The sequence below is a fragment of the Rhipicephalus sanguineus genome, chromosome 2 (assembly GCF_013339695.2).
Source record: "Rhipicephalus sanguineus isolate Rsan-2018 chromosome 2, BIME_Rsan_1.4, whole genome shotgun sequence".
In the NCBI taxonomy this organism is placed as follows: domain Eukaryota; kingdom Metazoa; phylum Arthropoda; class Arachnida; order Ixodida; family Ixodidae; genus Rhipicephalus; species Rhipicephalus sanguineus.
In genome coordinates, this window is record NC_051177.1 from 111,738,101 (window position 1) to 111,761,383 (window position 23,283).

The 23,283-nt window shown below is 46.5% G+C and overlaps 1 protein-coding gene across 1 annotated transcript in view; it reads right to left on the reverse strand.

The window, feature by feature from the left end:
• Positions 1–23,283, reverse strand: part of LOC119383516 (uncharacterized) — a 33,187-nt gene continuing 9,904 nt past the window's right edge. Inside the window, exons 2-5 of the mRNA XM_037651685.2 lie at positions 11,460–11,527; positions 6,509–6,590; positions 3,129–3,244; positions 1–343 (exon numbers count right to left, since the gene is read on the reverse strand). Coding sequence (XP_037507613.1) covers positions 296–343; positions 3,129–3,244; positions 6,509–6,590; positions 11,460–11,527 — 314 coding nt within the window. The 3' untranslated portion in view covers positions 1–295. The remainder of the gene's footprint in view (positions 344–3,128; positions 3,245–6,508; positions 6,591–11,459; positions 11,528–23,283) is intronic.

A 23,283-nucleotide genomic window follows, 5' to 3' on the forward strand; every position in this document is an offset into this window, starting at 1 on the left:
TTGTGCAACAAACAAACAACACAAACGTGTTTATTATCTCTCTGCTTTTTACAGTGTAAATATAGGAGTGGTTTTTTTGCGTATTCTGATCTCTCTAAATTTACTAACAATCTGAAAAACAAAAATAAAGACACTCATCAAAAAATATTATGTGCTGCTATCGAAGCTCAATGTAAAAGCTGGTGCTTATAAAATGACTCGACAGACAAAAGCTGTGCAGGACAATCCTCCGTGAGCTTTGTCGCTGGTGCGCTGTGCGGCGGGCTGTTCTCGGGCGGTTTCCTCAGAGCGTTCATCATTCGCTGCCGTTGCCTGATGGAGCCTCCTCCAGTCTTTCCGGTTTCTGCAAAAAATAAAAACAAAAAAATGAATGCAATGTTTCATTGAACGTGCATAAAAAAGTGTGTTCATTGTCCATTTTCTTCCGTGTGCAATTAATTCGGCATTTCAACGAATTCATACTGGGAAGAAAAGTGATTGTTTCAACCTGAAAGAACGATGTCCGCAGTATCTTCTACGCCATCTGTTTGAGTTTACACTATGAACGAACTATTGTGGTAAGACGTTGCTCCAGGAAGGCTTCGACAGGCAGGATTTCTTTGTGCATCAGCTGCATTCGCACTTCCTGAACCCTACCTGTGCACTAAATGTGGTTCTTACAAACAACTCGCTGTTCCTCACGTTCCTGACGGAACCCCCCTCCTTCTCGTATTCTCACGAAGTAACTACTTCTTAGAACAGAACCGCGTGCCAATCATCGTATTTGCCACGGAGACCAGACATTGCGATGTGAATTATGAATGGCTTGCATCAAGGCTAGTTGGTGATCTTGCATGTTGAGTGGTTGCAGCAAAAACTGGACGCACGGACGAAGGAAAGAAACACGAAGACACTGCTGTGCTAATAAGCGTTTATTGAAACCCTATGCAGAATATGTAGGCGCAGTTATCTACAGTTAAAAACTGGTGGTCAAAGATTAGAAGGTTTACACAAGATTTAAAAGAGTCGGGCACTTGTCATGAAGGTAGCCGATTTCTTTCCGTGACAGCACAACCGATGGAGCGCGAATACAATCTGTGCCTTTCATTTTTATGGTGATAGCTTCTATAATTACACGAGCGTCCGTGTCCTTCCTTTTGTCTATCACTTCCGTGCTGTCAAAGAGTGCTCGGCACCCACAAGGGCTGCAAGGTGGCCTGTGATTGCGCATGCCTAAACATTGTTCGCGTGTTCCCTTGCTCTGTCTTTAAAGCAGCGTCCCGTCTGTCCTATTTTTGCTGCAACCACTCAACATGAATTATGAACATAATTGGCGGTAGCTTGGTGTTGATAAACCAACTGCGAACGTAAGTGTCATTAAGTATGAGTGGACGCGAGTAAGAGAACGAGTAGGTGCCCAAATGTTAACATTAGAGAGCGCGTGAACGCGATTGTGTTTTTAAATGTATGTGTCAATATAAGAAGGAGCATGTGCTCCTTCTTATATTGACACATACAGCTTCAGCTTCTTACAGCTTCTTATAGCCTAAATGATGTGAGCAGCCGTGAATGAGTCAATATGCAGGCCCAAGTATATTGAATGTCATACTCAGGGTTGCCACTGACTTTCGAGCAAATGTCGCCAAACAACGAGCAGAAAGTCGCCAAAAGTCGCCATTTTTTTAGAAATTTCGCCAAAAAAGTCGCCATTCTAGATGTGTGCGGCATATCCTAGTAATAGGAATTTTCACTGATGTATAGCCCCGTAGAATACAGTGCCATTCAAAGCCCTTAAAGTATCTTGACATTTCTCAATGCCAGGCGCATCGCCCCTTCACCATGGGAGTGCTTGGTGCACCTGGTTCTCTGACTAGCCGCAAGATGTGCGCGGAGGCGCAAGTATGAAAGGATAAAACGCTCATGATATCCTTCCATCCCTGTCCGCTCGTTTCAAAGGTAAAAGTGTGGTAAACCTTGGTCGAAAGCCGCGAAGGCGTTGTTTGTAGACAGCTTTACATCCCCTCATATGAAAAAAAAAAAAAAGATTAACAGGTTTATGGAAAGTAGTAAGACAGAATTCTTACAGGTATCGTTCATTAGTGAGTCTTATACCTTTCAGTGTGAACTAATATGATACCGGACGCCACTGTCCCTTTCATATATAATCACTTATATCTACCCGCGTCAATCCACTGCGTTATAATTGAACAGGTAGACATTGTAAAATGTTATATAGCAATTGTTTTCATTGCACACGCTCACCGAGAACAGTAGAAAATGCCTGAATAAATAATTTTTTATTGCACGAACACCCGCGTATCCGCCCATCTTCGCTATACGAGCTCGATTAGGGGATACTGCAGCGGTGAATAGGTCGCCAAGCTATTCAGAATAGTTGGAGCTTTGGCGGAACAAATGGCCGGAACACACGACCAACCCGTCATCTAGCCCCTTCAGAAGCGAAACTTTAGCGAAGCTCTGAAGCATTTAGCTGAATCTATAGATGAATTGAGTTAGAAGCATCTAGATGAATTGGGGAGATACACACGAGTTACAGGACGGACATACAGAACGGCGCGTAATGTGCACCTCAAAACCCAGAAAAATACAGAGAATAGTGCCGCTCATTCGTTGGGAAGGCACTGAGCTTAGGATGCATAACTCAGTGGAGACCTAAGCTGAAAATCGCCAAAAATTCGCCATGTCGCCATTCATAATTTTAGGTCGCCACGGGCCTCTCAAATTCGCCAATTTGGCGAAAAGTAGCCACCATCGGCAACCCTGGTCATACTGCGCGTTGGCGAGTGTGAGTGAGTGAGTGAGTGAGTGAGTGAGTGAGTGAGTGAGTGAGTGAGTGAGTGAGTGAGTGAGTGAGTGAGTGAGTGAGTGAGTGAGTGAGTGAGTGAGTGAGTGAGTGAGTGAGTGAGTGAGTGAGTGAGTGAGTGAGTGAGTGAGTGAGTGAGGGAGTGAGTGAGTGAGTGAGTGAGTGAGTGAGTGAGTGAGTGAGTGAGTGAGTGAGTGAGTGAGTGAGTGAGTGAGTGAGTGAGTGAGTGAGTGAGTGAGTGAGTGAGTGAGTGAGTGAGTGAGTGAGTGAGTGAGCGAGCGAGCGAGCGATGTATGCTGCCAACCCATGCGGCAAGCCCACTTACCCGCACAACGGCGATTTCGCAGAGGCACGGGTGGCAGCCCGAGCTGGCCCCTCGGTTCAAGATGGCGTGGGCGCAGCCTGGATTGCAGGGTTTGCAGTTCTCGAGTCGAGGGGAACCTGCGAACACCCCGTTACTGAGTTAAGAAAAGTAAATTGACAACCACTTCTTTGTAGCACGAAGCCACGAGGAAATCTATACGGATTTCTCAGAAAGAATGCTTCTTAGTTGCCGAAAAATTCGTCCTGGTTCTGCGATCGAACCCGAGACCAACGCCACTCCGAGGTGGTCTCTATACCAATCTTCCTTTCCTCTATCTCTTCCTTTCTCCCGAAAGAGTAGACAGGTGTTGTTGCCCTCTAGGTGCCAGATAGGGGAGGTCCACTCTCTCCCTATTTGCTCTGTACCCTTGTGCACATGTGTTTGTGTATACATATCTGGCCCTCTAGGTGCCAGATAGGGGAGGTCCACTCTCTCCCTATTTGCTCTGTACCCTTGTGCACATGTGTTTGTCTATACATATCAAATAGCAATGGAAAACAAAAAAACGCCAGGCCTGCGCTGAAACCGCAGCACAGTCACAGCGAAAGCTGGAAGAGCGGCGTTTCTAGAGCCCGTTGTAAGCTATCTTGAGGGCGACAATACAAGTGCACTAGAAAGGTACCCACTACGCCATAAATCACAATTTTTGTGAAGTTGGGAAGCACCTACTAAGCCATTATTCGTCATTCTGCGGAGAAGCGAGGCACCAGCTACACGTCTGTAAGGCATTATGTGCACTTTGTTGACGCGACGACTGATGACGATGAAGAATTATGGCTCAGCCCTTTGTAATGGGTTGGAAGCTTTAAACGGCCCACCAGTTATGTAATTTGCATTGGGTGACGCCCGGTCGCTATTTCCTTCTCCCGTCATGCTGTATATCATACGTTGACGTGGGAGAGAGACAGGAGGGGGGGGGGGGCGAAGAACTTTACTGAGACCCCGAGGAAATGGATCATGCGCTTATGGGCTTCCTTGGCAACCAATACAAGTGGACTTGCGAGGAACCCACTACGCTCTAAATCATTGTAATTTTTGAGATGTAGGGCAGCAGGCAGTGTGCCATTTTTCGTCATTCTACGAAGAGCATTGGTACCTGCTAAACGCATGTAAGGCATTATGCGCACTTTGTTGATGCTGTGCCTGATGACGATGAAGAATTATGGCAGAGCCCTTTGTAATGGGTTGGAAGCATTCAACAATCTACTCGTTGCGCAATTCGCATTGTGTGACGCCTGCTTACAGAATTCGCGTTCATTCTGTTCATTACAGAATTCGCGCGCATACCATTTAATCGGTAAAAAAAATTCACCGACGATTACGATTTTCCCTAACTGCGTTTGCAGTTCTGGCTTTGCGCAACCGTATAACATTTGTCACATATTGCTGCAGAAACTGCCAGCGCTCGAGTGCTACGCACACCATCCTGTGCATTGCAGGTTAAACCAAGTTGCCCCGTTACGACAAGGAAAGCCAGTCGCAGTGCACGTGCCAGCCCTGCATGCGCACGAGCTCCGACCGAAAGGCCAGCGCGCGTGACAGAGGAAGAAAGCGAGGTTCGAGGCCTCTTGCTCGTGATATCGACAGACTCCGCGTTCGCTCTCTTTCGTCCTCGTTCGCTCTATCGGTTATGCCGACACCAACGGCGACGCCACTCAACGCAGGAACGGGCGCCTAAGAGCTGCGCTCTAAAAAAAGATACGTGACCGGACCGCCTAAATGTTGGCTGGAGGAGCGATAACAAACGCCGCTATTTTTAGATGTATAATGCTTTGCGTAGCTTTAAGACTCCTTCAGTGGTCTTTCCCTAATTCTTTTCTACATTTCGACTTCATGCCCCAACAAAAACCCCTGAGCATCAGGTGTGAGGCCACTAATTTCAACGTCTTTTATTTTATCTTGGCCATGTTGGCTCAATGAAATTTCCTGAAACGTGCCATATTAAGTCACTAGCTCATTTAGAGCACAATGTAGTTAGAATTACGTAGGGCCGCCTTACGGGAGCCGCCGTCAAAATTTGTGTAGTCGCGGTGAGCTAGTACGGGAATCTCAAGGCAATGTCGCTATCTGTATTTAACCTTCCTTTCTTTCCCTTCCATCTCTTTCTCTCTCTTTCTCTGGCTTTCTTTCTTTTTGTGATTTTTCTCGCTTACTAAGCGTGTTCTCACGTCTAGAATGGTGCACTTGACATTGTGAAACGGTAATATACCAATACGAGACAGATAGCTTTTAATGGCACGACGATCGAGTGGCACTCTTGTTTTGTCTTCAAAGCACTTGCGGTCGAGCACTTAATTCCGGTTTTCCGAATATTCAGAAGAAGTCTTGCAAAAAAATAAAACTGGCACGAAATAGATGGCTCTGACTCGATAAAAAGTTATATTGGATACATGTGACATCTTAGCATAAGTTTACCTAAGGACCGCTTAGATCACGGAAGAATTAATGAGAATTAATGAGAATGAGTTTATTGAAAAAGCACACGGCTTTCTTGTAAGCAGCTGGGATTGTTGTGGCACCTGGCCGAGCGGATCTCGACCACGCGCTTCTTTCTACCTGGCCTCTGAGATCCGATTCCGGAGCTCGACGAAACACGAAGTTAACCCGAGGAATGCACCAGGGCAGATGAACGCCGACGTGCAAGTACCACTACCAGACACGGAATTGAAGGATTAGGGAAACCTACAATTTTGTTTTTTTTTTTTTCGAGAGTCCCTCTTGAGCATGTACTATACGCTAGCTGGATGTACTACGCTAGCTTGACATGACGCCGCTGATATCGCAGCCTTCGACCAAATGTTCATCACAACGTCGCCATGACATCAATCTTAACTTGTAGTTGTAGAAATTAATAAACTGAAAAAAAAAGAAAGAAAGAAAGGACATGCGGAAGAAACCTACGATGAGATTATTTTCTGACTGGCGAGTCTGATGAATGTCTGCACAGGTCGGAGTCAATTAGCTTACTTTAATTTGAACGAGCTGTCGTATGAGACTAATAACATAATTTATCCGAATAAACGAGATGGGCAACAACCACGGAAGGAAGACGAGACACAAAATGGCGTCTTCTTTGCGTGGTTGTTGTGTGTCTCACTTATTCCAGTAAGCACGTACCAACTAGCACAGCTACGAGAGTTTTACAAAGATGATTTATCAGTAGAGTGGAGCCCCTCTTCGTTCATGAGCTGTGTAATGAAGTCGGCCACTCTTTCGTCGTTAGCCGCCCACCAACGATCACAGCAGGGTAGTATCACGTGTGTAAGATCTGTCGTCCGCAAGCAGACAGCAAGATGTCAGAGAAATACAAAAAGTTTGACGAAGAAGGAATTCGAGCTTACATGACGGCTTCAGGGAGCAGTCCTCGGATGTGCACTGGGGCTGCTCCAGTGTGCACTCTTTGCCTTCAGGACACTCCAGACCCTGGAAGTGGGCGAGACAAAGGTGTGATTACCTTTACTCCTGAAAATTTCCTACGGAATAACATCAACGCTCTTTGTAAAATAAAAAAGGGCAGGAATTGGAAGATGGAAGCTTTCGATGAAAAATTCGTAAGCAGGGTGTGTGTTCTGGAGCCGAGGTTTCGTCGAGCGGACTTGTCTTCAGGGCTGCAACTGAATTGGAAATCCTTTGTCTCGTATAGTACGAATATGTTAATAACAAACGTTCACATTATTTTTTTTGTCCCCGTCTGCATTATTTGTTTACTTTGCTATTTTCATTCATCTTTTATCCTCCTATCTTCATCTCCTGTCCATTGCGGTGGGGCTGGCTTGCAAATGCGCAGCGACGAAAATTTTAAAATCAATGTAAAATATTCTGTCCCTCTTGTATGACTCCGGTGTGTGGAAAGTGTTAACACTGCATACCAAGAAAACGAAACATGTCCCCATTGCGATACCTCCGAATCGTGTCAGTACTACTTTAAACCAACCATTCGTTGCGCAGTTCACACGTTCTGACGCTTGCTGCGATTCTGCGTTTCTGCCACGAAAAAAAAAAGCCACGCATTGTGGGAATCGATGTAATGCGAAGCAGCCAGCAAAGAGCTGCATACATCGTCTTGTATGTCACTGAGGAAAATGCGTGTCATGGTTTTCATGTGAACTGCTATTATTTATGTTCGTCACACAGTAACGTCGCGCAATACCAACTTCGGGATCGATCAAGCTAGAGAAACGGCCGCCAGCGCACCATCAGCGTGGCACGTAAGTCATGCTGTACATGGCATGCGTGTCATGATTTTCATGTTAACTCCTGTTATTTATGTTGGTCACACAGTCACGTCACAAGATACCAATTTTGGTGTATATCAAGCTAGAGAAACGGCCGCCAGCGCACCATGAGCGTGGCACGTAAGTCATGCTGTACATGACATGCGTATCATGATTTTCATGTTATGACTTGTCATTTATGTTCGTCATACAGTCATGTTACGCCATACCAATTTTGGTGGACATTCGATTAACCAAGCGACCAGGAGAGCACAAAGTCGTAGGCGGCTAGAATAGATAGATAGATAGATAGATAGATAGATAGATAGATAGATAGATAGATAGATAGATAGATAGATAGATAGATAGATAGATAGATAGATAGATAGATAGATAGATAGATAGATAGATAGATAGATAGATAGATAGATAGATAGATAGATAGATAGATAGATAGATAGATAGATAGATAGATAGATAGATAGATAGATAGATAGATAGATAGATAGATAGATAGATAGATAGATACGCTCAAAGTCGCAGAAGTTCGCTAAGAAATGCTTCGCATTTAATATTACATGCGTTAAGTAGACGCCTTTCGCTACATGACATTCTTATTATTATTATTAAATGCGAAGTATTTCTTAACGAACCTTTGGCACTTTGAGCGTTTCTATCTGCTTATCTATCTATCTATCTATCTATCTATCTATCTATCTATCTATCTATCTATCTATCTATCTATCTATCTATCTATCTATCTATCTATCTATCTATCTATCTATCTAACCGCCTACGTCTGGGTGCCCTCATGGTCGCCTCCTTAACTTGGTGTAGGCCAAGATTGTCGTGGGAGGGTAAGAAGATTTGATGAATATGACTGTCGGGTCATGACATCAATAACATGAAAATCCTGTCGCGTACATCCTCAAACCTTTTCCTTCAGACACGTGTGGCACATACCCGTTTACCACTGGCCGTGGTGTACGGGTATGCGCCACAGGTGATCGACAGTACAGCAAGCTGTACTTCAATACAGCAAGCTGTATTGAAGCATTGTTCCACCCCGCTGGAATACATTGACGAAAGTTACGTGTGACATTCACATACTTAGGGTTAACAGCGCGAAAATAAGACACGGCGGACAGGAAAAAGACGAGACAAGCGCTTATTTTCGCGCTGTTAACCCTAAGTATGCACAACCAACTAGTCCAGTCAGCCACTTTATTAACATTCACATAATTGCACCATAAAGTGCACTTAGATTCGATAATACTGACGTATGTACCCTAACGTGAGGGCCGATGTTACGTCGCACCATAAGTTACCCTTTAAACGCCAGTGTTATCGACGTGCCTGGTAAGCCCGCGATGTACACACAGCTCAGGGGCGTAGCCAAGGGGAGGGGGGGGGGTTCATCCCCCCCGACATTTTTCAGTTTTGCTTGCGTACATAGGCACGCACACACACAAATGCACGCACGAACATACATAAAGTATGGTTGAACCCCCCCCCCCCCCCCCCGAGAAAAATTTCTGGCTACGCCCCTGACACAGCTACTACACTTAAAAAAATACGTCAATCCACCTCATGACGCTTGGCTCGAAGCCATAAGATACTGCATAGAAGTACTCGCAGACTGCTTCGCATGAAACCGATTCCCACAACGCGTGGGATCTGCCGAATTTTAAATGCGAAGCATTTCTTAGCGAACCTTTAGCACTTTGAGCGTTTCTATCTACGTATCTATCTATCTATCTAGCCGCCTACGTCTGGGTGCTCTCATGATCGTCTCCTTAACTTGGTGTAGACAAAAATTGGCATGGGAGGGTAACAGGATTTGACGAATATGACTGTCGGGTCATGACATTAATAACGTGAAAATCCTGTCGCGTACGTCGTCAAACCCTTTCCTCCAGACACGTGCGGCACATGCCCGTTTACCACGGGCCGCAGTGTACGGGTATGCACCACAGGTGATTGACAGTTTATATCTACTCAGGAACGGCGAGAACAGACATTTTCCAACTTAAATGCGAGAACGTTAAGCAAAACCGACATCGGTAGTTTTGACCCGACTAATGGAAAGAATGAAAATTAGGATCCCAGCAGGAATCGAACCCAAGCATTCTGCGTGGCAATCAGATACTCTACCACAGAACCACGCCAGGTCAATAAACTGGTTTGGAAAAGCAGCCTAAGCAGGCGTGACATCGGTGCAACGTCAGTTGTGGTTGTGGTGCTTGCTATCTAATTTTACAAGAAAGCAATAAACAATACATGATATTCCTACGATGTGTACTCCTACGATACAGGCGTCATATCAGATTAACGTCTGTGGTTCCAGCATAGGCGTGCGCACAGGGGAGGCAGCGGGGCCGGCCGCCCCTTCTATTCACCTGAGAGGGGGGCGCGAAATCTGCCCCGTACACTGACACTTCTAGTCACCTAGGAGGGAGGGGGGGGGCAAAATCTGCCCCATACATTGACTTAGTAGGGGGGGGGGGGGCGCTGCGATGAACCTTTGCCCCCCCCCCCCCTGATGGGGAACCCTGCGCACGCCTATGGGTTCCAGTGTTGGCTCCGCTTTTATAGCAGTCTAATAAATATTACATTTGTATTCCTATGATTCAACAAGCTATATTGAAGCATTGCTCGAACCCGGAGGAATACATTAACGAAAGTTACGCATGATATTCACATTACCGCACCGTAATCTGCACTTAGACCACCAGAACGACGCAGTGCCCTCTTCATTTCTTATGAGGCTGGGCGATGGCCTCATGCTGACCGAGGATGCTGCCAGATTGATTGACAGCCGCTTTGTAGACTTGGCTACGTAGGCCACATACACCCAGGTAGTCTACGAACGCAAGCGTTATCCACTGAAGCTGGTCTACGTAGCACTGTCCAGGCCTACCAGCCTCGACGGCTTATACGTCACCAACGCGAAAGGTGACTTCTGGTTCCGACATGTGGCCGGCTCTATCGACAGACAACTTGTCGACGGAATGACCGAGGCATCCACGATTTCCAACAGCTGTACTATACCTCATACTTCACTACACATGGACCCCTCGTCACCGCGATCACGACCGGATGATAACAAGTCATGACCAGCTGCTGGTGCTCACTGATCACGGTGATGATGACCCTGTTCAAGAACTGTCAAGAACTTCTCCCATACATGCACACGGGTTCGTGAAACGTGCGTGCGTTCTCCATCATAAGGGACAAGTATAAGCACTACATATCAACTTGGCGCTTCTGGTATTGGCAATACCCACGTTGCCGTTGGCAGCGTTACCCAACTGTAATAATAATATCTGGGGTTTAACGTCCCAAAACCAAGATATGATTATGAGAGACGCCGTAGTGGAGGGCTCCGGAAATTTCGACCACCTGGGGTTCTTTAACGTGCACCTAAATCTAAGTACACGGGCCTCAAACATTTTCGCCTCCATCGAAAATGCAGCCGCCGCGGCCGGGATTCGATCCCGCGACCTTCGGGTCAGCAGTCGAGCGCCATAACCACTAGACCACCGTGGCGGGACGCCCCAACTGTAAACAACTGGTTATATAACACATATGCGGCTCTTCAACATATACGTGTGCGTATAAAATTCATACAAATCTTTAGCGTCATTTTGTAACGTTTCGCTCAGTAAAAAAAATTACGCCACAGTCACCTTCCCGCCGCATGCTTCGCATAACTTTGACTCCCACGGTACGTGGGATCTGCCGATGTTTTTTAGAAACATCTTCAAGCGCCGGCGTGGCTCTGTGGTAGAACATCTGCTGGCCACAAAGATGTCCTGGGTTCGATTCCCACTTGAACCGGATGATTTTATTATTTATTTATTTGCACCTGCCTCGAGTGTTCGCTCGAGAACAACATCGATTTCTCGATCACAGCGGTCGACGCCGACACCGCAATTGCGGTGAAATGAGCCCTTTAACGTTATCGTGTTAGCACGTTAAGAGTAAATACCGACATAGTAGACAGTAGTGCAAAAATTAAGGTACAAAGTAAACACATAAAGAGTGGAAATAAAATCTTGCTCCCCATCTTGCTTACCTCGCATAGCCACGCGGCTGATACCAAGATTTTGTTGTCGTCGGCGGTCTGTGCGCTTGCGATGGCCACTGCGAGCAAATAATAACATACCATACGTTAGTATCTATCATTCAAGAAAGCTTGTTATGGATACTGCAAGAGCGCGTCGTGAAATCCCTGTTGGTGTGTGTCTGCTTTTCTTTTGTTTTTCAACTAGAACTCAGAAATGGGTAAGTCGGTACAAAGTCGTTATTAGGAATTTTTAGCTCACATATAGTTTTTAACTTTACCGGGTTACCGGAATACCGGACTGCGTTTACCGTGTTAGCGGAACGCACGTTTTAGAAAAGTTTTAGCTCGCCATGCATATACGTAAACGGTTACGTACATACATAAACGTATACCTTTACGTTTACGCAAACCAGTGAAATTCCATCTCGAATAGAATTTGAATCAAATAGTGACCAAAAAAATCGAATATCGAATCGAATATTGAAGAGTACATTTACACGAAAAGTGTGCCGCCATTTACGGCAAGATAAAGGAAAAATCACTGACACTACGGCGTGGCGACAGATTTGTTGCGTGCTTGTTCGGGAGTTTTTCCTTTTCTTTCTGCTTTTATAGGCGCGCAAGCATGTTTATAGAGGAGCCGCCATCCCATTTAGAAGCGCCACTCCTAACCTCCTATAACGACTCACAGAAGGAGCTTCAAGGAGGTACGGTAGCTAGCTTTCTTTCCCCTATGATAGCATAGTACTGCTCATCTTACTGTGGTAATGTTGTGCTTCATCGCAAAGGGTGCTGTGGGCCTAAACGTCTTTGGGCGCCCGTTCACAGCAGCGTTTTAATTGCGCGCAAGAACGATGGCAGTTTCTGAACTAGCGGTGCGGTGCGGCAGTGGCGACTGCTTAGCGTGAACAAATTTTCACATGTGAAGCCAATCACCGAGGGTTTTGCGGGCCAAAGTCGGTACGTTTTACGGCGCTTGCGGCATACGCGACCGAACTATCGCAAGAAGTGCGTAGATTCGTTTCGAAAGCGAAGTTGTGAAGGGCTTGACAGTTATCTCGTTGTTGTCAGTCAGCGCTTGGTCCCGTCCCTTCTCTCTTTGTCCCGTTTTAGCGCTGTTTAGCCACTTCATTATGTACCAACAAGCCCGCATTAACACTCTGTATCACTCATCTCATGTGTTTTTTTTTATTGCGATAGCAATTATATGGAGAGTCTCGGCTGATTTTTGCCGTCGCCGGCCGCCGTCATTCACCGCGTATATATATATATATATATATATATATATATATATATATATATATATATAAGCCACAAAGAAAAATAATTCAGAAAAACTTTCCGACACACGGAATCGAACGGGCGACCTCTCGCTTTCCAGCGAGCGGCGTTAGACGGTTACGCCACCAACAGTACCGTCTTTCAGCCTGCTAACGGCGAGCTCACTACACCATTTCCTTCAGCATACTTTCTTATTCGCCACATAGATGGCGCGATGTGCGCGCGTTGCGCGCTTTAAAGATCATCGCCCCGCTCCTGCGAACGCCGTTGGTCTTCGCCCACAGGGCGTTGCCGCCTTCGTGCGCTTATCTCGAGGAAAGAAGGGGGCGGCAGGGGGGGGGGGATGTGCAGCGGGCGGTTGTATGTCTTGTGCTTTCCCCGCTATGTCTGCGCTGAAGCCACAGAGCGTACGAAGGTCACTTCGCTCGCTACAGCGGCAGCGTTTGCGAAAGGAGCACGCTGTTCAAACAGAAATAAGTAACAACTGTAACAGTTCGCGCTCCTCCTGTGTGTACCTGTTCGTTCGTTTCGTGCGTCCTGCTTTATGTTTGAGCAGTGCGCTTCAAGTGTCGAGCTGTGACGCATGATAGTTCACGCTCGTCCCGTGTGCGTTCTTTTCGTGCGTCCTTTGGGCTCGAGCGACGCGCTGGCAATTTCGAGCTGCTTTCCGTTCTTCGCGTTACATTCCAATTTATTGCTATCGCATTCATTGCTTCGCCGTTGCGGCGAAACTGTGACTTTTTGTTGCAACCCCTCAGTTATTATTATTATTTTTTGACAAGCGTCCAGTGCTGACAGCACTGCTCGGCGCCGCCGTTGAAGAACTGTGACGCCGTGAGCCGGTGTATCACTGGCGTCTGAAATATGGCTTAGTGGAAGCAGCTGTAGTGAAGTTAGTCGAAGCGAACGGCATACACGTTCTCTGTTAAACGCGTTAGACAGTTTTATTTGGGCATCCGCAGCAGCTCTGCGGACGCAGCCTGCCAGCCATTCCCAATGACAGGCTGAGTCCACATATATGTAGCGGGCGCTCAACTAAAACTGTCTATTAATGCACGGCACCGCTACAAAGACGCGGAACGCGGAGAAATGCACACAAGAAACGCGCGCAAGCGCCTACAGCAGAAGGGGCTGTGCGACTATAGAAAAAGTTGCACTGGCGCCACCTGGATTTTTCTTCGCCAAGAGGAACGCCTGAACCCTCCCCTTCGCGCCACTAGGAAGTTGGTTCTAGTTCATTATAATTCGATTCGAATTCGAAAGTCGAATATTCGCACACCCCTACTAAATGATGATGCCAATTGCACTCAAACTGTATTTAATGTAGATAATATTCAATTACCACTGCGGCAAAATCAATCAAATCACCACCGGACGATGGTGTCGACATCTTGTGACGCTTCGTGCAACCACAGTCATGGACCCATTTGTTTTAACCTAGTGTTTTTGAGGGAAAAATTATTAAAAATTACAGCATCTCCCACTCAAGGATGCGAAGCAGCATTGGGGGCGCACACCAAGTGTCCTTTACGTTCACTCGGTGTTTCCGTTAGTGTGTGAGGTTTGTATTTAGTGTTTGTGTTATCATTACGTTGCGTTTGTGCGTTGCTTTCGGTTAGCGCCGAGTAAACGAGTGGCGCCGACGTTGACGCTATTAGAGCACTGCACGGGCCCGAGCCCAGCCCAGGCCCGGCCTATCCGGCGAGTAGTTTGCGTTCTGTAAAAAGGGACCCTTAGTTCGTACGTATACTTCTTTACGCTACCGTGTTACCGGATACCGGGTGCAATCTGCGCATGCGCGAACCTTTAGGTAACGTAAACGTTTACGGAATGTAAACTACTCGCCGGAGAGGCTTTACGTTTACAGCCCTATCTCACAAATCCACCTTCGTTCGTGGCTACTCGCGATATCCGCTTTGCGGAGACTCCAGCCGCCGAGTCACAATAAGCCGAAATGTGAGCGCCACTTACGATCACCTTGTTTCAGCCGGATTACCGAAGCTAGAGCCAGGGCCGTACCCAGGAATATTTTTCGGGGGGTGTTTGTTTGTATAACGGTTAACTTTGGCAAGTGGTGGTCGCTGTGAAGGCGTGAAAGTACTTAAGTGCCACCCGAAAAGTTAAAGCATGAAAAAATTTCGGGGGTGTCAGAACCCCCTCAACCCCCCCCCCCTAGTTACGGCCCTGGCTAGAGCGACCTAGCATACCGAATCCGTAAGCGTGAGAGGCCTAAAGCCCCTGACATGTCTGTATAGGTGGTGCCATCTAGCGACGCCAAGGTGTACCAGGCAAGCACAAAATTGTTATTGCAGAAACATCGGGCATTCTACTACCAATGTAAATGCCTTGCAGCGTCATAATTACGAATGAGTTGCTTTTTATTCATTTTTCTCTGAAAAACACTAAGTGAAAACAAACGTGTTCATCACTGTGGTTGCACGAAGCGTCGCAAGATGTCGACACCATCGTCCGGTAACCCGATATTGCCGGTATTGCTACACTTCTTTGCGTATACCGGGATACTGCATACGCTAAAAACATCTTTATGATATTCCCGCAGCAATAATTCAATATTATCTGAATTAAATGTAGTTTAATTGCAGTTATCACACCATTTAGTCGTTTGCGCAAACGTAAAGGTATATGTTTACGTACGTACGTAAACGTTTACGTATGGCGAGCTCCAACTTTTCTAAAACATGCGTTCCGGTAACACGATAAACGCAAACCGATAGTCCGGTAACTCGGTAACATTAAAAAGTGTACGTAGAAATTAAAGGTCCATTTTAGTCAACGTTCCGTAAAGGCCCGCGCATACGCAGATTCCTTCCGGTATTCGGTAACTCGGTAGCGTAAAGAAGCATACGTACAAGCTAAAAGTCCCTATTATTACTTTTTTTTTGTGAAAAGGCGCCGAGGAAATAGAGAAAAAGCGTTGAATAACGCAGCGTTTACTAGAAGTATACACTCCATGTGCCGATTGCTAACTATTCATAACTAATTAATATTGCAGTTTTGATAGCGCGTCGTTTAGTATCCGTGTGCATCATGACAGTAGTTATCGGCTGCAATAATCTGGAATCTTGTCTCTCCACAGAGGGATCGCGAAAATAATTTATTGGCGATCTAATGAACACCCTGAATGCGCCCTTCTGCTAAGTGTAGCAGAGCCAGCTAGGTGGTCAGTAACTCATGATGTTTTGCAGAGAACTGAAAGCGTTGTTTACCAGAGGGCATATGTACTTATTAGAAATAATCCAGAAATTACCATTGCAATAAAAGAATTTACGAAGTGGTACCCGGTATGCACTTATCTTGCACAGTATCTAGCGACCTATGTATTATGTGGGATGAAAATTGCGGCTAAGGCCAGCTGCGCGTAGCAACGCGACCTGGCGACTCGTAACTGCGCCCTGCTTTCAAAGAATCAAGGCCGACTTCATGTCGTACGCTTCCGCGTCGTATGCACTTTAACTCGTAACCATTAAAGATGTGCCGCAGTTTTACTTTTTTTTGTGTGTGTGTTACGTGGCCTCATGCAACCTGTAGCCAACCTAGCAGTCAAGTTGCGTGCGCACCACACTAATGTTTTGGCAACGCCTTCCCAAGCGGAAGCAATTTAGTGTAACGCAGCCGGGTGTATATACGGCGTAGTGCTGCAGCAGTGACCTGTCATGCTCCTTTGTACGCCTGGCCGTAGATGCTCCATAAACGAAGGACTGCAACAAATTTTCCAAGGACTTAGCTCCCCGCACATCGTTTGTTGGCAGCGAACTTATACCTGCCTAAAGGCTGGGCCGTAGAGCTGATGTTCAAACTATCGGCAGCGGTTCAACATTCGTTTTCGCCTATTTACTGGGGATTCTACTATAACTGACCTATTTCATTCGTCTGTAGCCTTGTGGCAAGTTACCCTATTTTAATGCTGTTTCCGGCAGGAGATTCGGGAAGGGCGAAAATTTATTGGTCCGCCCAGCTTTTTTTTTAACTTGCAATGCCCAAAAAAGAATAATAATAAAGAAATAACTAAAACCGCGAAATTCCGCAGAATTCAATAGAAGAGGAATCTCATACTGTAGAAGTCACAAAAGTTTGACATTTTGGGTGGTGATCTCAATACCTCCTGTAGGGTAAGTGATTATAAACGTTTATAACCTTTACATACTTTTGCTAGTCACGTTTGTTATACCCCATGACAATCAGAGTTTTTAACAACGTTTTACAGGCGCAAGCCATCCCTCCTTGTATAGCATTTGGCCGTTTTTGTTATTTCATATTTGTTTTTCTTTTCTTTTGGGGGGGGGGGGGCGGGGGGCATGGCAAATCAAAAAACGGGCAGCGTCAATAAATTTTCATCCTTCCTGAATGTTTAGCGCAAACCGCATTAAAGACGGGTGCTTTGTAGCAAAACTACAGCCAAATGAAATAGCTCAGCTCTAAAATAATCACCCCCTGTAATGTTAGCCATAGCAGTCCTGCCAGAAAAGAAGAAAAGTGCGTCTCACGTACGGCGGGTGGATAGTCAGCGTACCACAATGAAGAGACGAAATCGAGAAAATAAGCCACGCCATATCAGGAAATCCATCCGGTCACCTCGTCGAAATGATACGAACGATACTGCCGTCAACGTGTACGTCATTGTCAAAGCTGTCATTCCAGTGCGGACTAATTCTTTCTATTCTACGTCGAGGGAAGGACATAGGTATATGATACGATTCCATGTTGTGGCGCTTGTATTAAACACGTAGCGAAAGTCAAAAACTATAAAGTGACTCGCATCACAACCAGTGCGTTCTCGCGTGCTCATATAACGATCACGATATTTTCTTTTCTCTCTTTCCTTTTATTTTCCTGCCCTCCTCCTCCTAGGGCCTTTTTGTCCTCAATCCGCTTCCTCTATACCATGGCTTGTACGCGTTACAGAAAATAAGTCACCGATTACAATTACTTCCTTTAAAGTGTAATTGATTACAATGGTCAGTTACAGCCCCAAAAAAGTAACTGAGTGATTACAGAAATGCAATCGATTACTTTTGCTTTACCTTCCTTCAGAATGTTCTTGCCGTAGCACAGTAATAAAAGTTCACTCAAACTACAACGAACAACTGTGGCTTGCATGTTAGAGAGAAGACTTGCGTGAAGGCTGGGAGGCTTACTGTGGCTGCTGTGACTGCTGTGACTTGTTAACTTTCAGCAGGAGTTGTTTTTCAAAGTTGTCGTCACTGATTCTTCGACGTTTCCTCGTTAAGAAGTCAGCTGCTACATTGGACTCTATCTCAATGCATACGCTGGAGGACAGGGTGGTACTATAAGGCAGGAATAACTCGCGCACCATCTCGTAGTTGCGCAGTGCTTCGATGCTATACTCGCGGACAACTTTTCTTGGCAACGAGGGGAAGGCTAGAGAGCCGAACTATGCGTGTGCTACCGTTGAAGATTATAGTCCCACAATTGCGTCCGTGTTTTCTGCGTGAGAATAAAAAAACAACAACATTGCTTTATTTTCTACGGGGCGCTGTTTGAAGAGAGGGTCAGCGCGCACCAAGGAGATATTTATATTTGTTTTGATTTATCCAATGTCATATCGCGCTTTTGCACATGTGAAAACGTCGCACCTTTTACGTGCACCTCACAGTCAAAATGGCGTCTTCGTCTTCAGGTGAGCGCTCGTCATCCTCCAGCTTTCCCGGCGACTCGCCGAGGGAGCTTCTGACGAATTTCACTAACAAATGGCTGCGTAAGCCTGTGACGGCCGCTCTAATAATGAAATGGCCGTCACAGGAGGTACGGAAGGCTCACAAACCAAAACGAAATTCGAAACGCGCGCCGAACCGGACTACTTCGCGGAGCAGTACATGTGCAGTAGCTCCGCCCCCGGCGAGGCGGTAAATGCAGGAGAACGATCCTCAGGTCACGTGGGCATAAAGTCACGTGACCAAAGCGATAGCTCATCTAGGTACATCTTCACCTAGGAGCAGAGAGTGTGTCTAGGGACGGTTTAGGTACAACCACCGAACACACGGAACACGTAGTACAATCACGTGGTGCGTGATGGGTGTGTGTGAGAGGCATGAACGGGGTGGGCGTGTGTCCACGGCTTCCGAGCTAGTAAAGTTGCGTTAATTCGTTACCACTTAAAACGTGGCAGGCCGTTTCAAGCACGTCTTCATTAGCACTGAAACCGACTCTTGGGAAAAGAAATACAGGCAAGTGAGGTGTGAAAACGCAATGTGAAGTGCTAAATGTTGAGAAAGCGCCTATGAACCAAATGTACTGGCAACAGCTAGGTTGAGGCATTTTCATTGGTGTCATGTGTGCTGACTCTACGTAGTTTCCGTGAATGGTTTGAGAAGTGTTTTGCGTTTTTTTTCCTTCATGGGGGTATTGTATGAAGCTGCACACATTTTAAGTGTCCCGGCCCCGCCACGGTGGTCTAGTGGTTATGGCGCTCGACTGCTGACCCGAAGGTCGCGGGATCGAATCCCGGCAGCGGCGGCTGCATTTTCGATGGAGGCGAAAATGTCTGAGGCCCGTGTACTTAGATTTAGGTGCACGTTAAAGAACCCCAAGTGGTCGAAATTTCCGGAGCCCTCCACTACGGCGTCTCTCATAATCATATCGTGGTTTTGGGACGTTACACCCCCGATATTATTATTATTTAAGTGTCCCGTAGAAATGCTTGTACGCAAGAAGAGTAGCTTGGGCTCGTTCGTGTACATACATAACGCAAGCGGAATAGCTCACACCGAGGCAGGCACGGTGTAAGCAAGTCGACACGAGAGCATGTGTTGTCTTGCTTGCTCCGTCGCTGTCTCAGTATGTGCTATTCCGCTTGCTCGTGCTAGGTCTAAGAGGTGCTAGCGCACGCCCCGGCGCTTTCGCTGCCGTCCATCGAGAGCGTCCGACAGGAGAAAAGAATCGCTCTCCGCTAACTCGGGAGACGGGAACGCGAGGCTCATGCACTTGTTGCGGGATCGGCAGGAACTGTAGGTAAACTGGGAAAACTTGGCATCATAGGGAATAATCGAGCTCTTGATTTCTCTCGTGGTTGACGCTGCACCGTCCCTAGAATTCCCCAGAAAGCGATGTTATACGGAGCGGTGACGTCTGCATCGAACTAGCCAATGAGAGCGAGGATCACCCTCCTGGAGTTACCGCTTCGCCCACCCCCGTAGCCTTCCCTTCATTGCCAAGAAAAGTTGTCCGCGAGTATAGTGTCCACGTCCTCTATGAAGCGTCGCTCTTCGCTGTTGCTGGCGCTCGGGTAAGGCGTTGTAAGTAAGGCAAAGGGAAAGGTGAAAAAAATCGTTGGTAGGTGATTCATTCGGAATATTAGACGCGTCCTCTGTTGTGCAACCATAGGAAGGGCGATTCAATTCGAACAATTTGGGGGACTGACATATGCTGACTCTCCGGCCACTGTGGTCTTGCTTTTGAGGCCAATAAAACCTTTTTCGCGGTATAATCACTGTGTCATGTCACACCTGGATGCGACCTTTTTGTAGAGACCCCCGTCTTACAGGGCGGGGGCTCCCTACAGAGCGGTCGCATAATTTTCGGGACAAGTGCCATGACTGGTTACACCTTGATTTTAGAGGGAAAAAAAGTATTCATTACCCGTAATCAACCACAAAGAAATGTAATTGAATTACCCAGAACATTACAGCTTCGAAAAAGTAATCGATTAAATTACGAAATGACAAGAAAATGTAACTGATTACATATAACCGATTACTTAACGCGTTACGTACAACTCTTTCCTATACAGAGTAGCTGTCCCCACCCTTCCTTGCCCCTGTGAAACCGGACGTGAAATCTGGAGGGGGGGGGGGGGCACGAGCCCTACTGCCCCCCGCAGTTGACGGTTATGGTGAGGAGGATGTGCTGCTACAAACAACTGCGAGAGCACAGCGTGCCTACGTACTGTCACGATGTATTAATGTTTTCCCTTTCTCACTCCTAGGGTTCCGTCTTTCTAAAAGGAAGGCGTCCTTATAGCAGATGCTTTATTGCCAAATCTCGCTACAGGTGAGGAAGTGAGGAAGCCCAATCTCGCACCTCTCTATAAGTTAACACATAAAGAACTGTACGTCATCGCTAGTCAGCGTTATGCATACAGAGGCACGGGGCTACGGTCGACAGAACGCCATAAGGCGTGTGGCAGATTACTCCCTATCCTACCAGTAACCGAAACGCTTCACCGAATTTGCATTTTCCATTAGCCTCCACGTGCGCGAAGGTCAGGGGAGCGGCTCCCAGTTTCGTAGCTTGGGCAACCCTTTCACCGTAACACGTTTCTTTTTCTCTCCCTCTCTATCTCTTTCTTTTTACTCCGTGTTCTTTTCGCTGCATCACACGCATTCAGTCGCCGTATATCCGTCCTGACGTGGCGTGATTGGTCGCCTTCGTAATTCGCACCTCACCGGAACTCTGACCTTGGGCCAGCGCATCTGGTCTGTAGCTTCGAGATCGAGCGCGCGGGGCACGATTGCACCGCATACGAACGTGTGGCGACACACCGACAGCTCGTCACTCAAGACACCTTCTTATACCGCCGTCGCGTTTTTGAGGAGGCGCGAAATTTTCTGTCAAGTACCGGGCGTATATATATAAGCCCTCACATGATAGTCGGACGTCAAAAGCGATAACGACGCGGTTGGCACCCTTGTTTGTCAGCCTGAGCGTTGCACGCCCTATGCGTCACGTTCCACACTGCGCGTGCTACCAGGAGAAGGAGGTAATGGAGGTCCGTTCGCCGTGAAAGGCGCGGCGGCACTTCGATTCCGCAAACGCCGCTTGCGACTACCCACGCGACCGCGGCCGCGAAGGTCGCCTCATTAGAGTCGCTGGTCCCTGCCAAATGTTTTCACACGGCGGCTCTATACCGAAAGTCGTTTCGCTTGATACTCACCGTCTCTTATTCAATCTCGCTTCATAGATTGCCGTTCACAATGTAGCGCGTTGTGTACGGTGCTCATTTATCTGAAGATGAAGAGATAGAATTGAGCGAGAGACTTAACAAATAAACACTTAAGATAACATTTCCATCTTAACACGAGCATTTGTCAAACCTTATGTTACGATGTATAATAATAATAACTGCTGTTCTTCTACGTGCCAAAATCACTATACGGTTATGATGCTTGCCGTAGCGGGAGACTCCGGATTGATTTCGACCACCTGGGGTCCTTTAACGTACACCTAAATATAAGTACACGGGTGCTCATTGCATTTCGCCACCATCGCAATTCGTACGTCGTGGCTGGGAATCGAAGCCGTGCCTTCCAGTTTAGCCACGCGACATTCTACTTCCTAAGCTATCACGGCAAGCAATACGACCGCAGAAAACTCAGATTTACAGCGCTAAACCGACCATGTGCACCCAGCGTAGCAAACTATATATTATTCAGGAAGGTTACATTATTGATCAGCCTTTTTTTTTTACTTCCTTCCTCAAGATATCCTAAGATAAAATTATTTAGTCATGGGGTAGCATCTAAAAGTTAGATAGGTCAATATCTTACGCTTTAAGACAACCTTAAAAACAGCGCCGACTCCACTACGCCCACATGATGTGTACATGGCGTGAGGTGTTTACATATGAGGGTGGGCTGCCTTTCGAAGGCGTCGAACGTCCTTCGCAAAACCATTCTGTCAACAAACGTGCCCACGGATCTTGCTTGTTGACAGATTCGACTGAGTTTTATTTTTTCGACTCACAATGTTAGCAACAACATCGCTAACACACACACACAACAAAATATACAAACAGAAGCTGAGCCAAAACTTCCTTGATATCATGTTATTTCTGTTGTGCGTTTTTGTTTTTGTAACTGAAAGCCAGGAAATGACTGAAAAAGCTTTCAGTGTGGCTTCTCAGAAGATTACGAACCCCCAAACATATATATATATATATATACAGTGTATTGTAGCCATTGCGTGAGAGCGGGCAGGCAGGGAGCTTTCGTTGGGTGCGGTTCTGTTATAAAGATAACGCACTACATTGATTTCCTACGCCGCCACGGTGGTCTAGTGCTCGATTCACTCACGAGTACCTGGGCACCGTTAACAAGAAAAAATTGTATATGGATCTTGTTGAAAGCGTTCTACCAGTGCCTTTGTACCGCTTTCCACACCTTGGAGGCCCATGGACAGGACGTTTTAAAAAGAGTAAAGAAAATGCCGGTACTACCATCAGTTAAAACCTTCTTCTTTCAACTGCACACAAACACGCTTCCTGTTAAAACTTGGCTTAGCGATAAAGGCTTCTTCATACTCTGGACAACCAATTGCTATTTATGTAAAAAACCAGAGACAATAGAACATGTTTTCCTGGACTGTTGGGATCCCATTTTCTACTGGGATGTGCTACAGCGCACATTAAAGAAAGAGTTGCCCCTCAGCCCGTATGGAATACGCTTCTTGCCGGTAGACGCATCAGAGGGCATTCCTTATGATTTATTTATGCTCCTGGGCCTCCACGCCTTCTGGAGAACGAAAACGGAATTTGAACATGTTCACCAGGTTGTCCGTCCTGTTCGTGATCACTTTA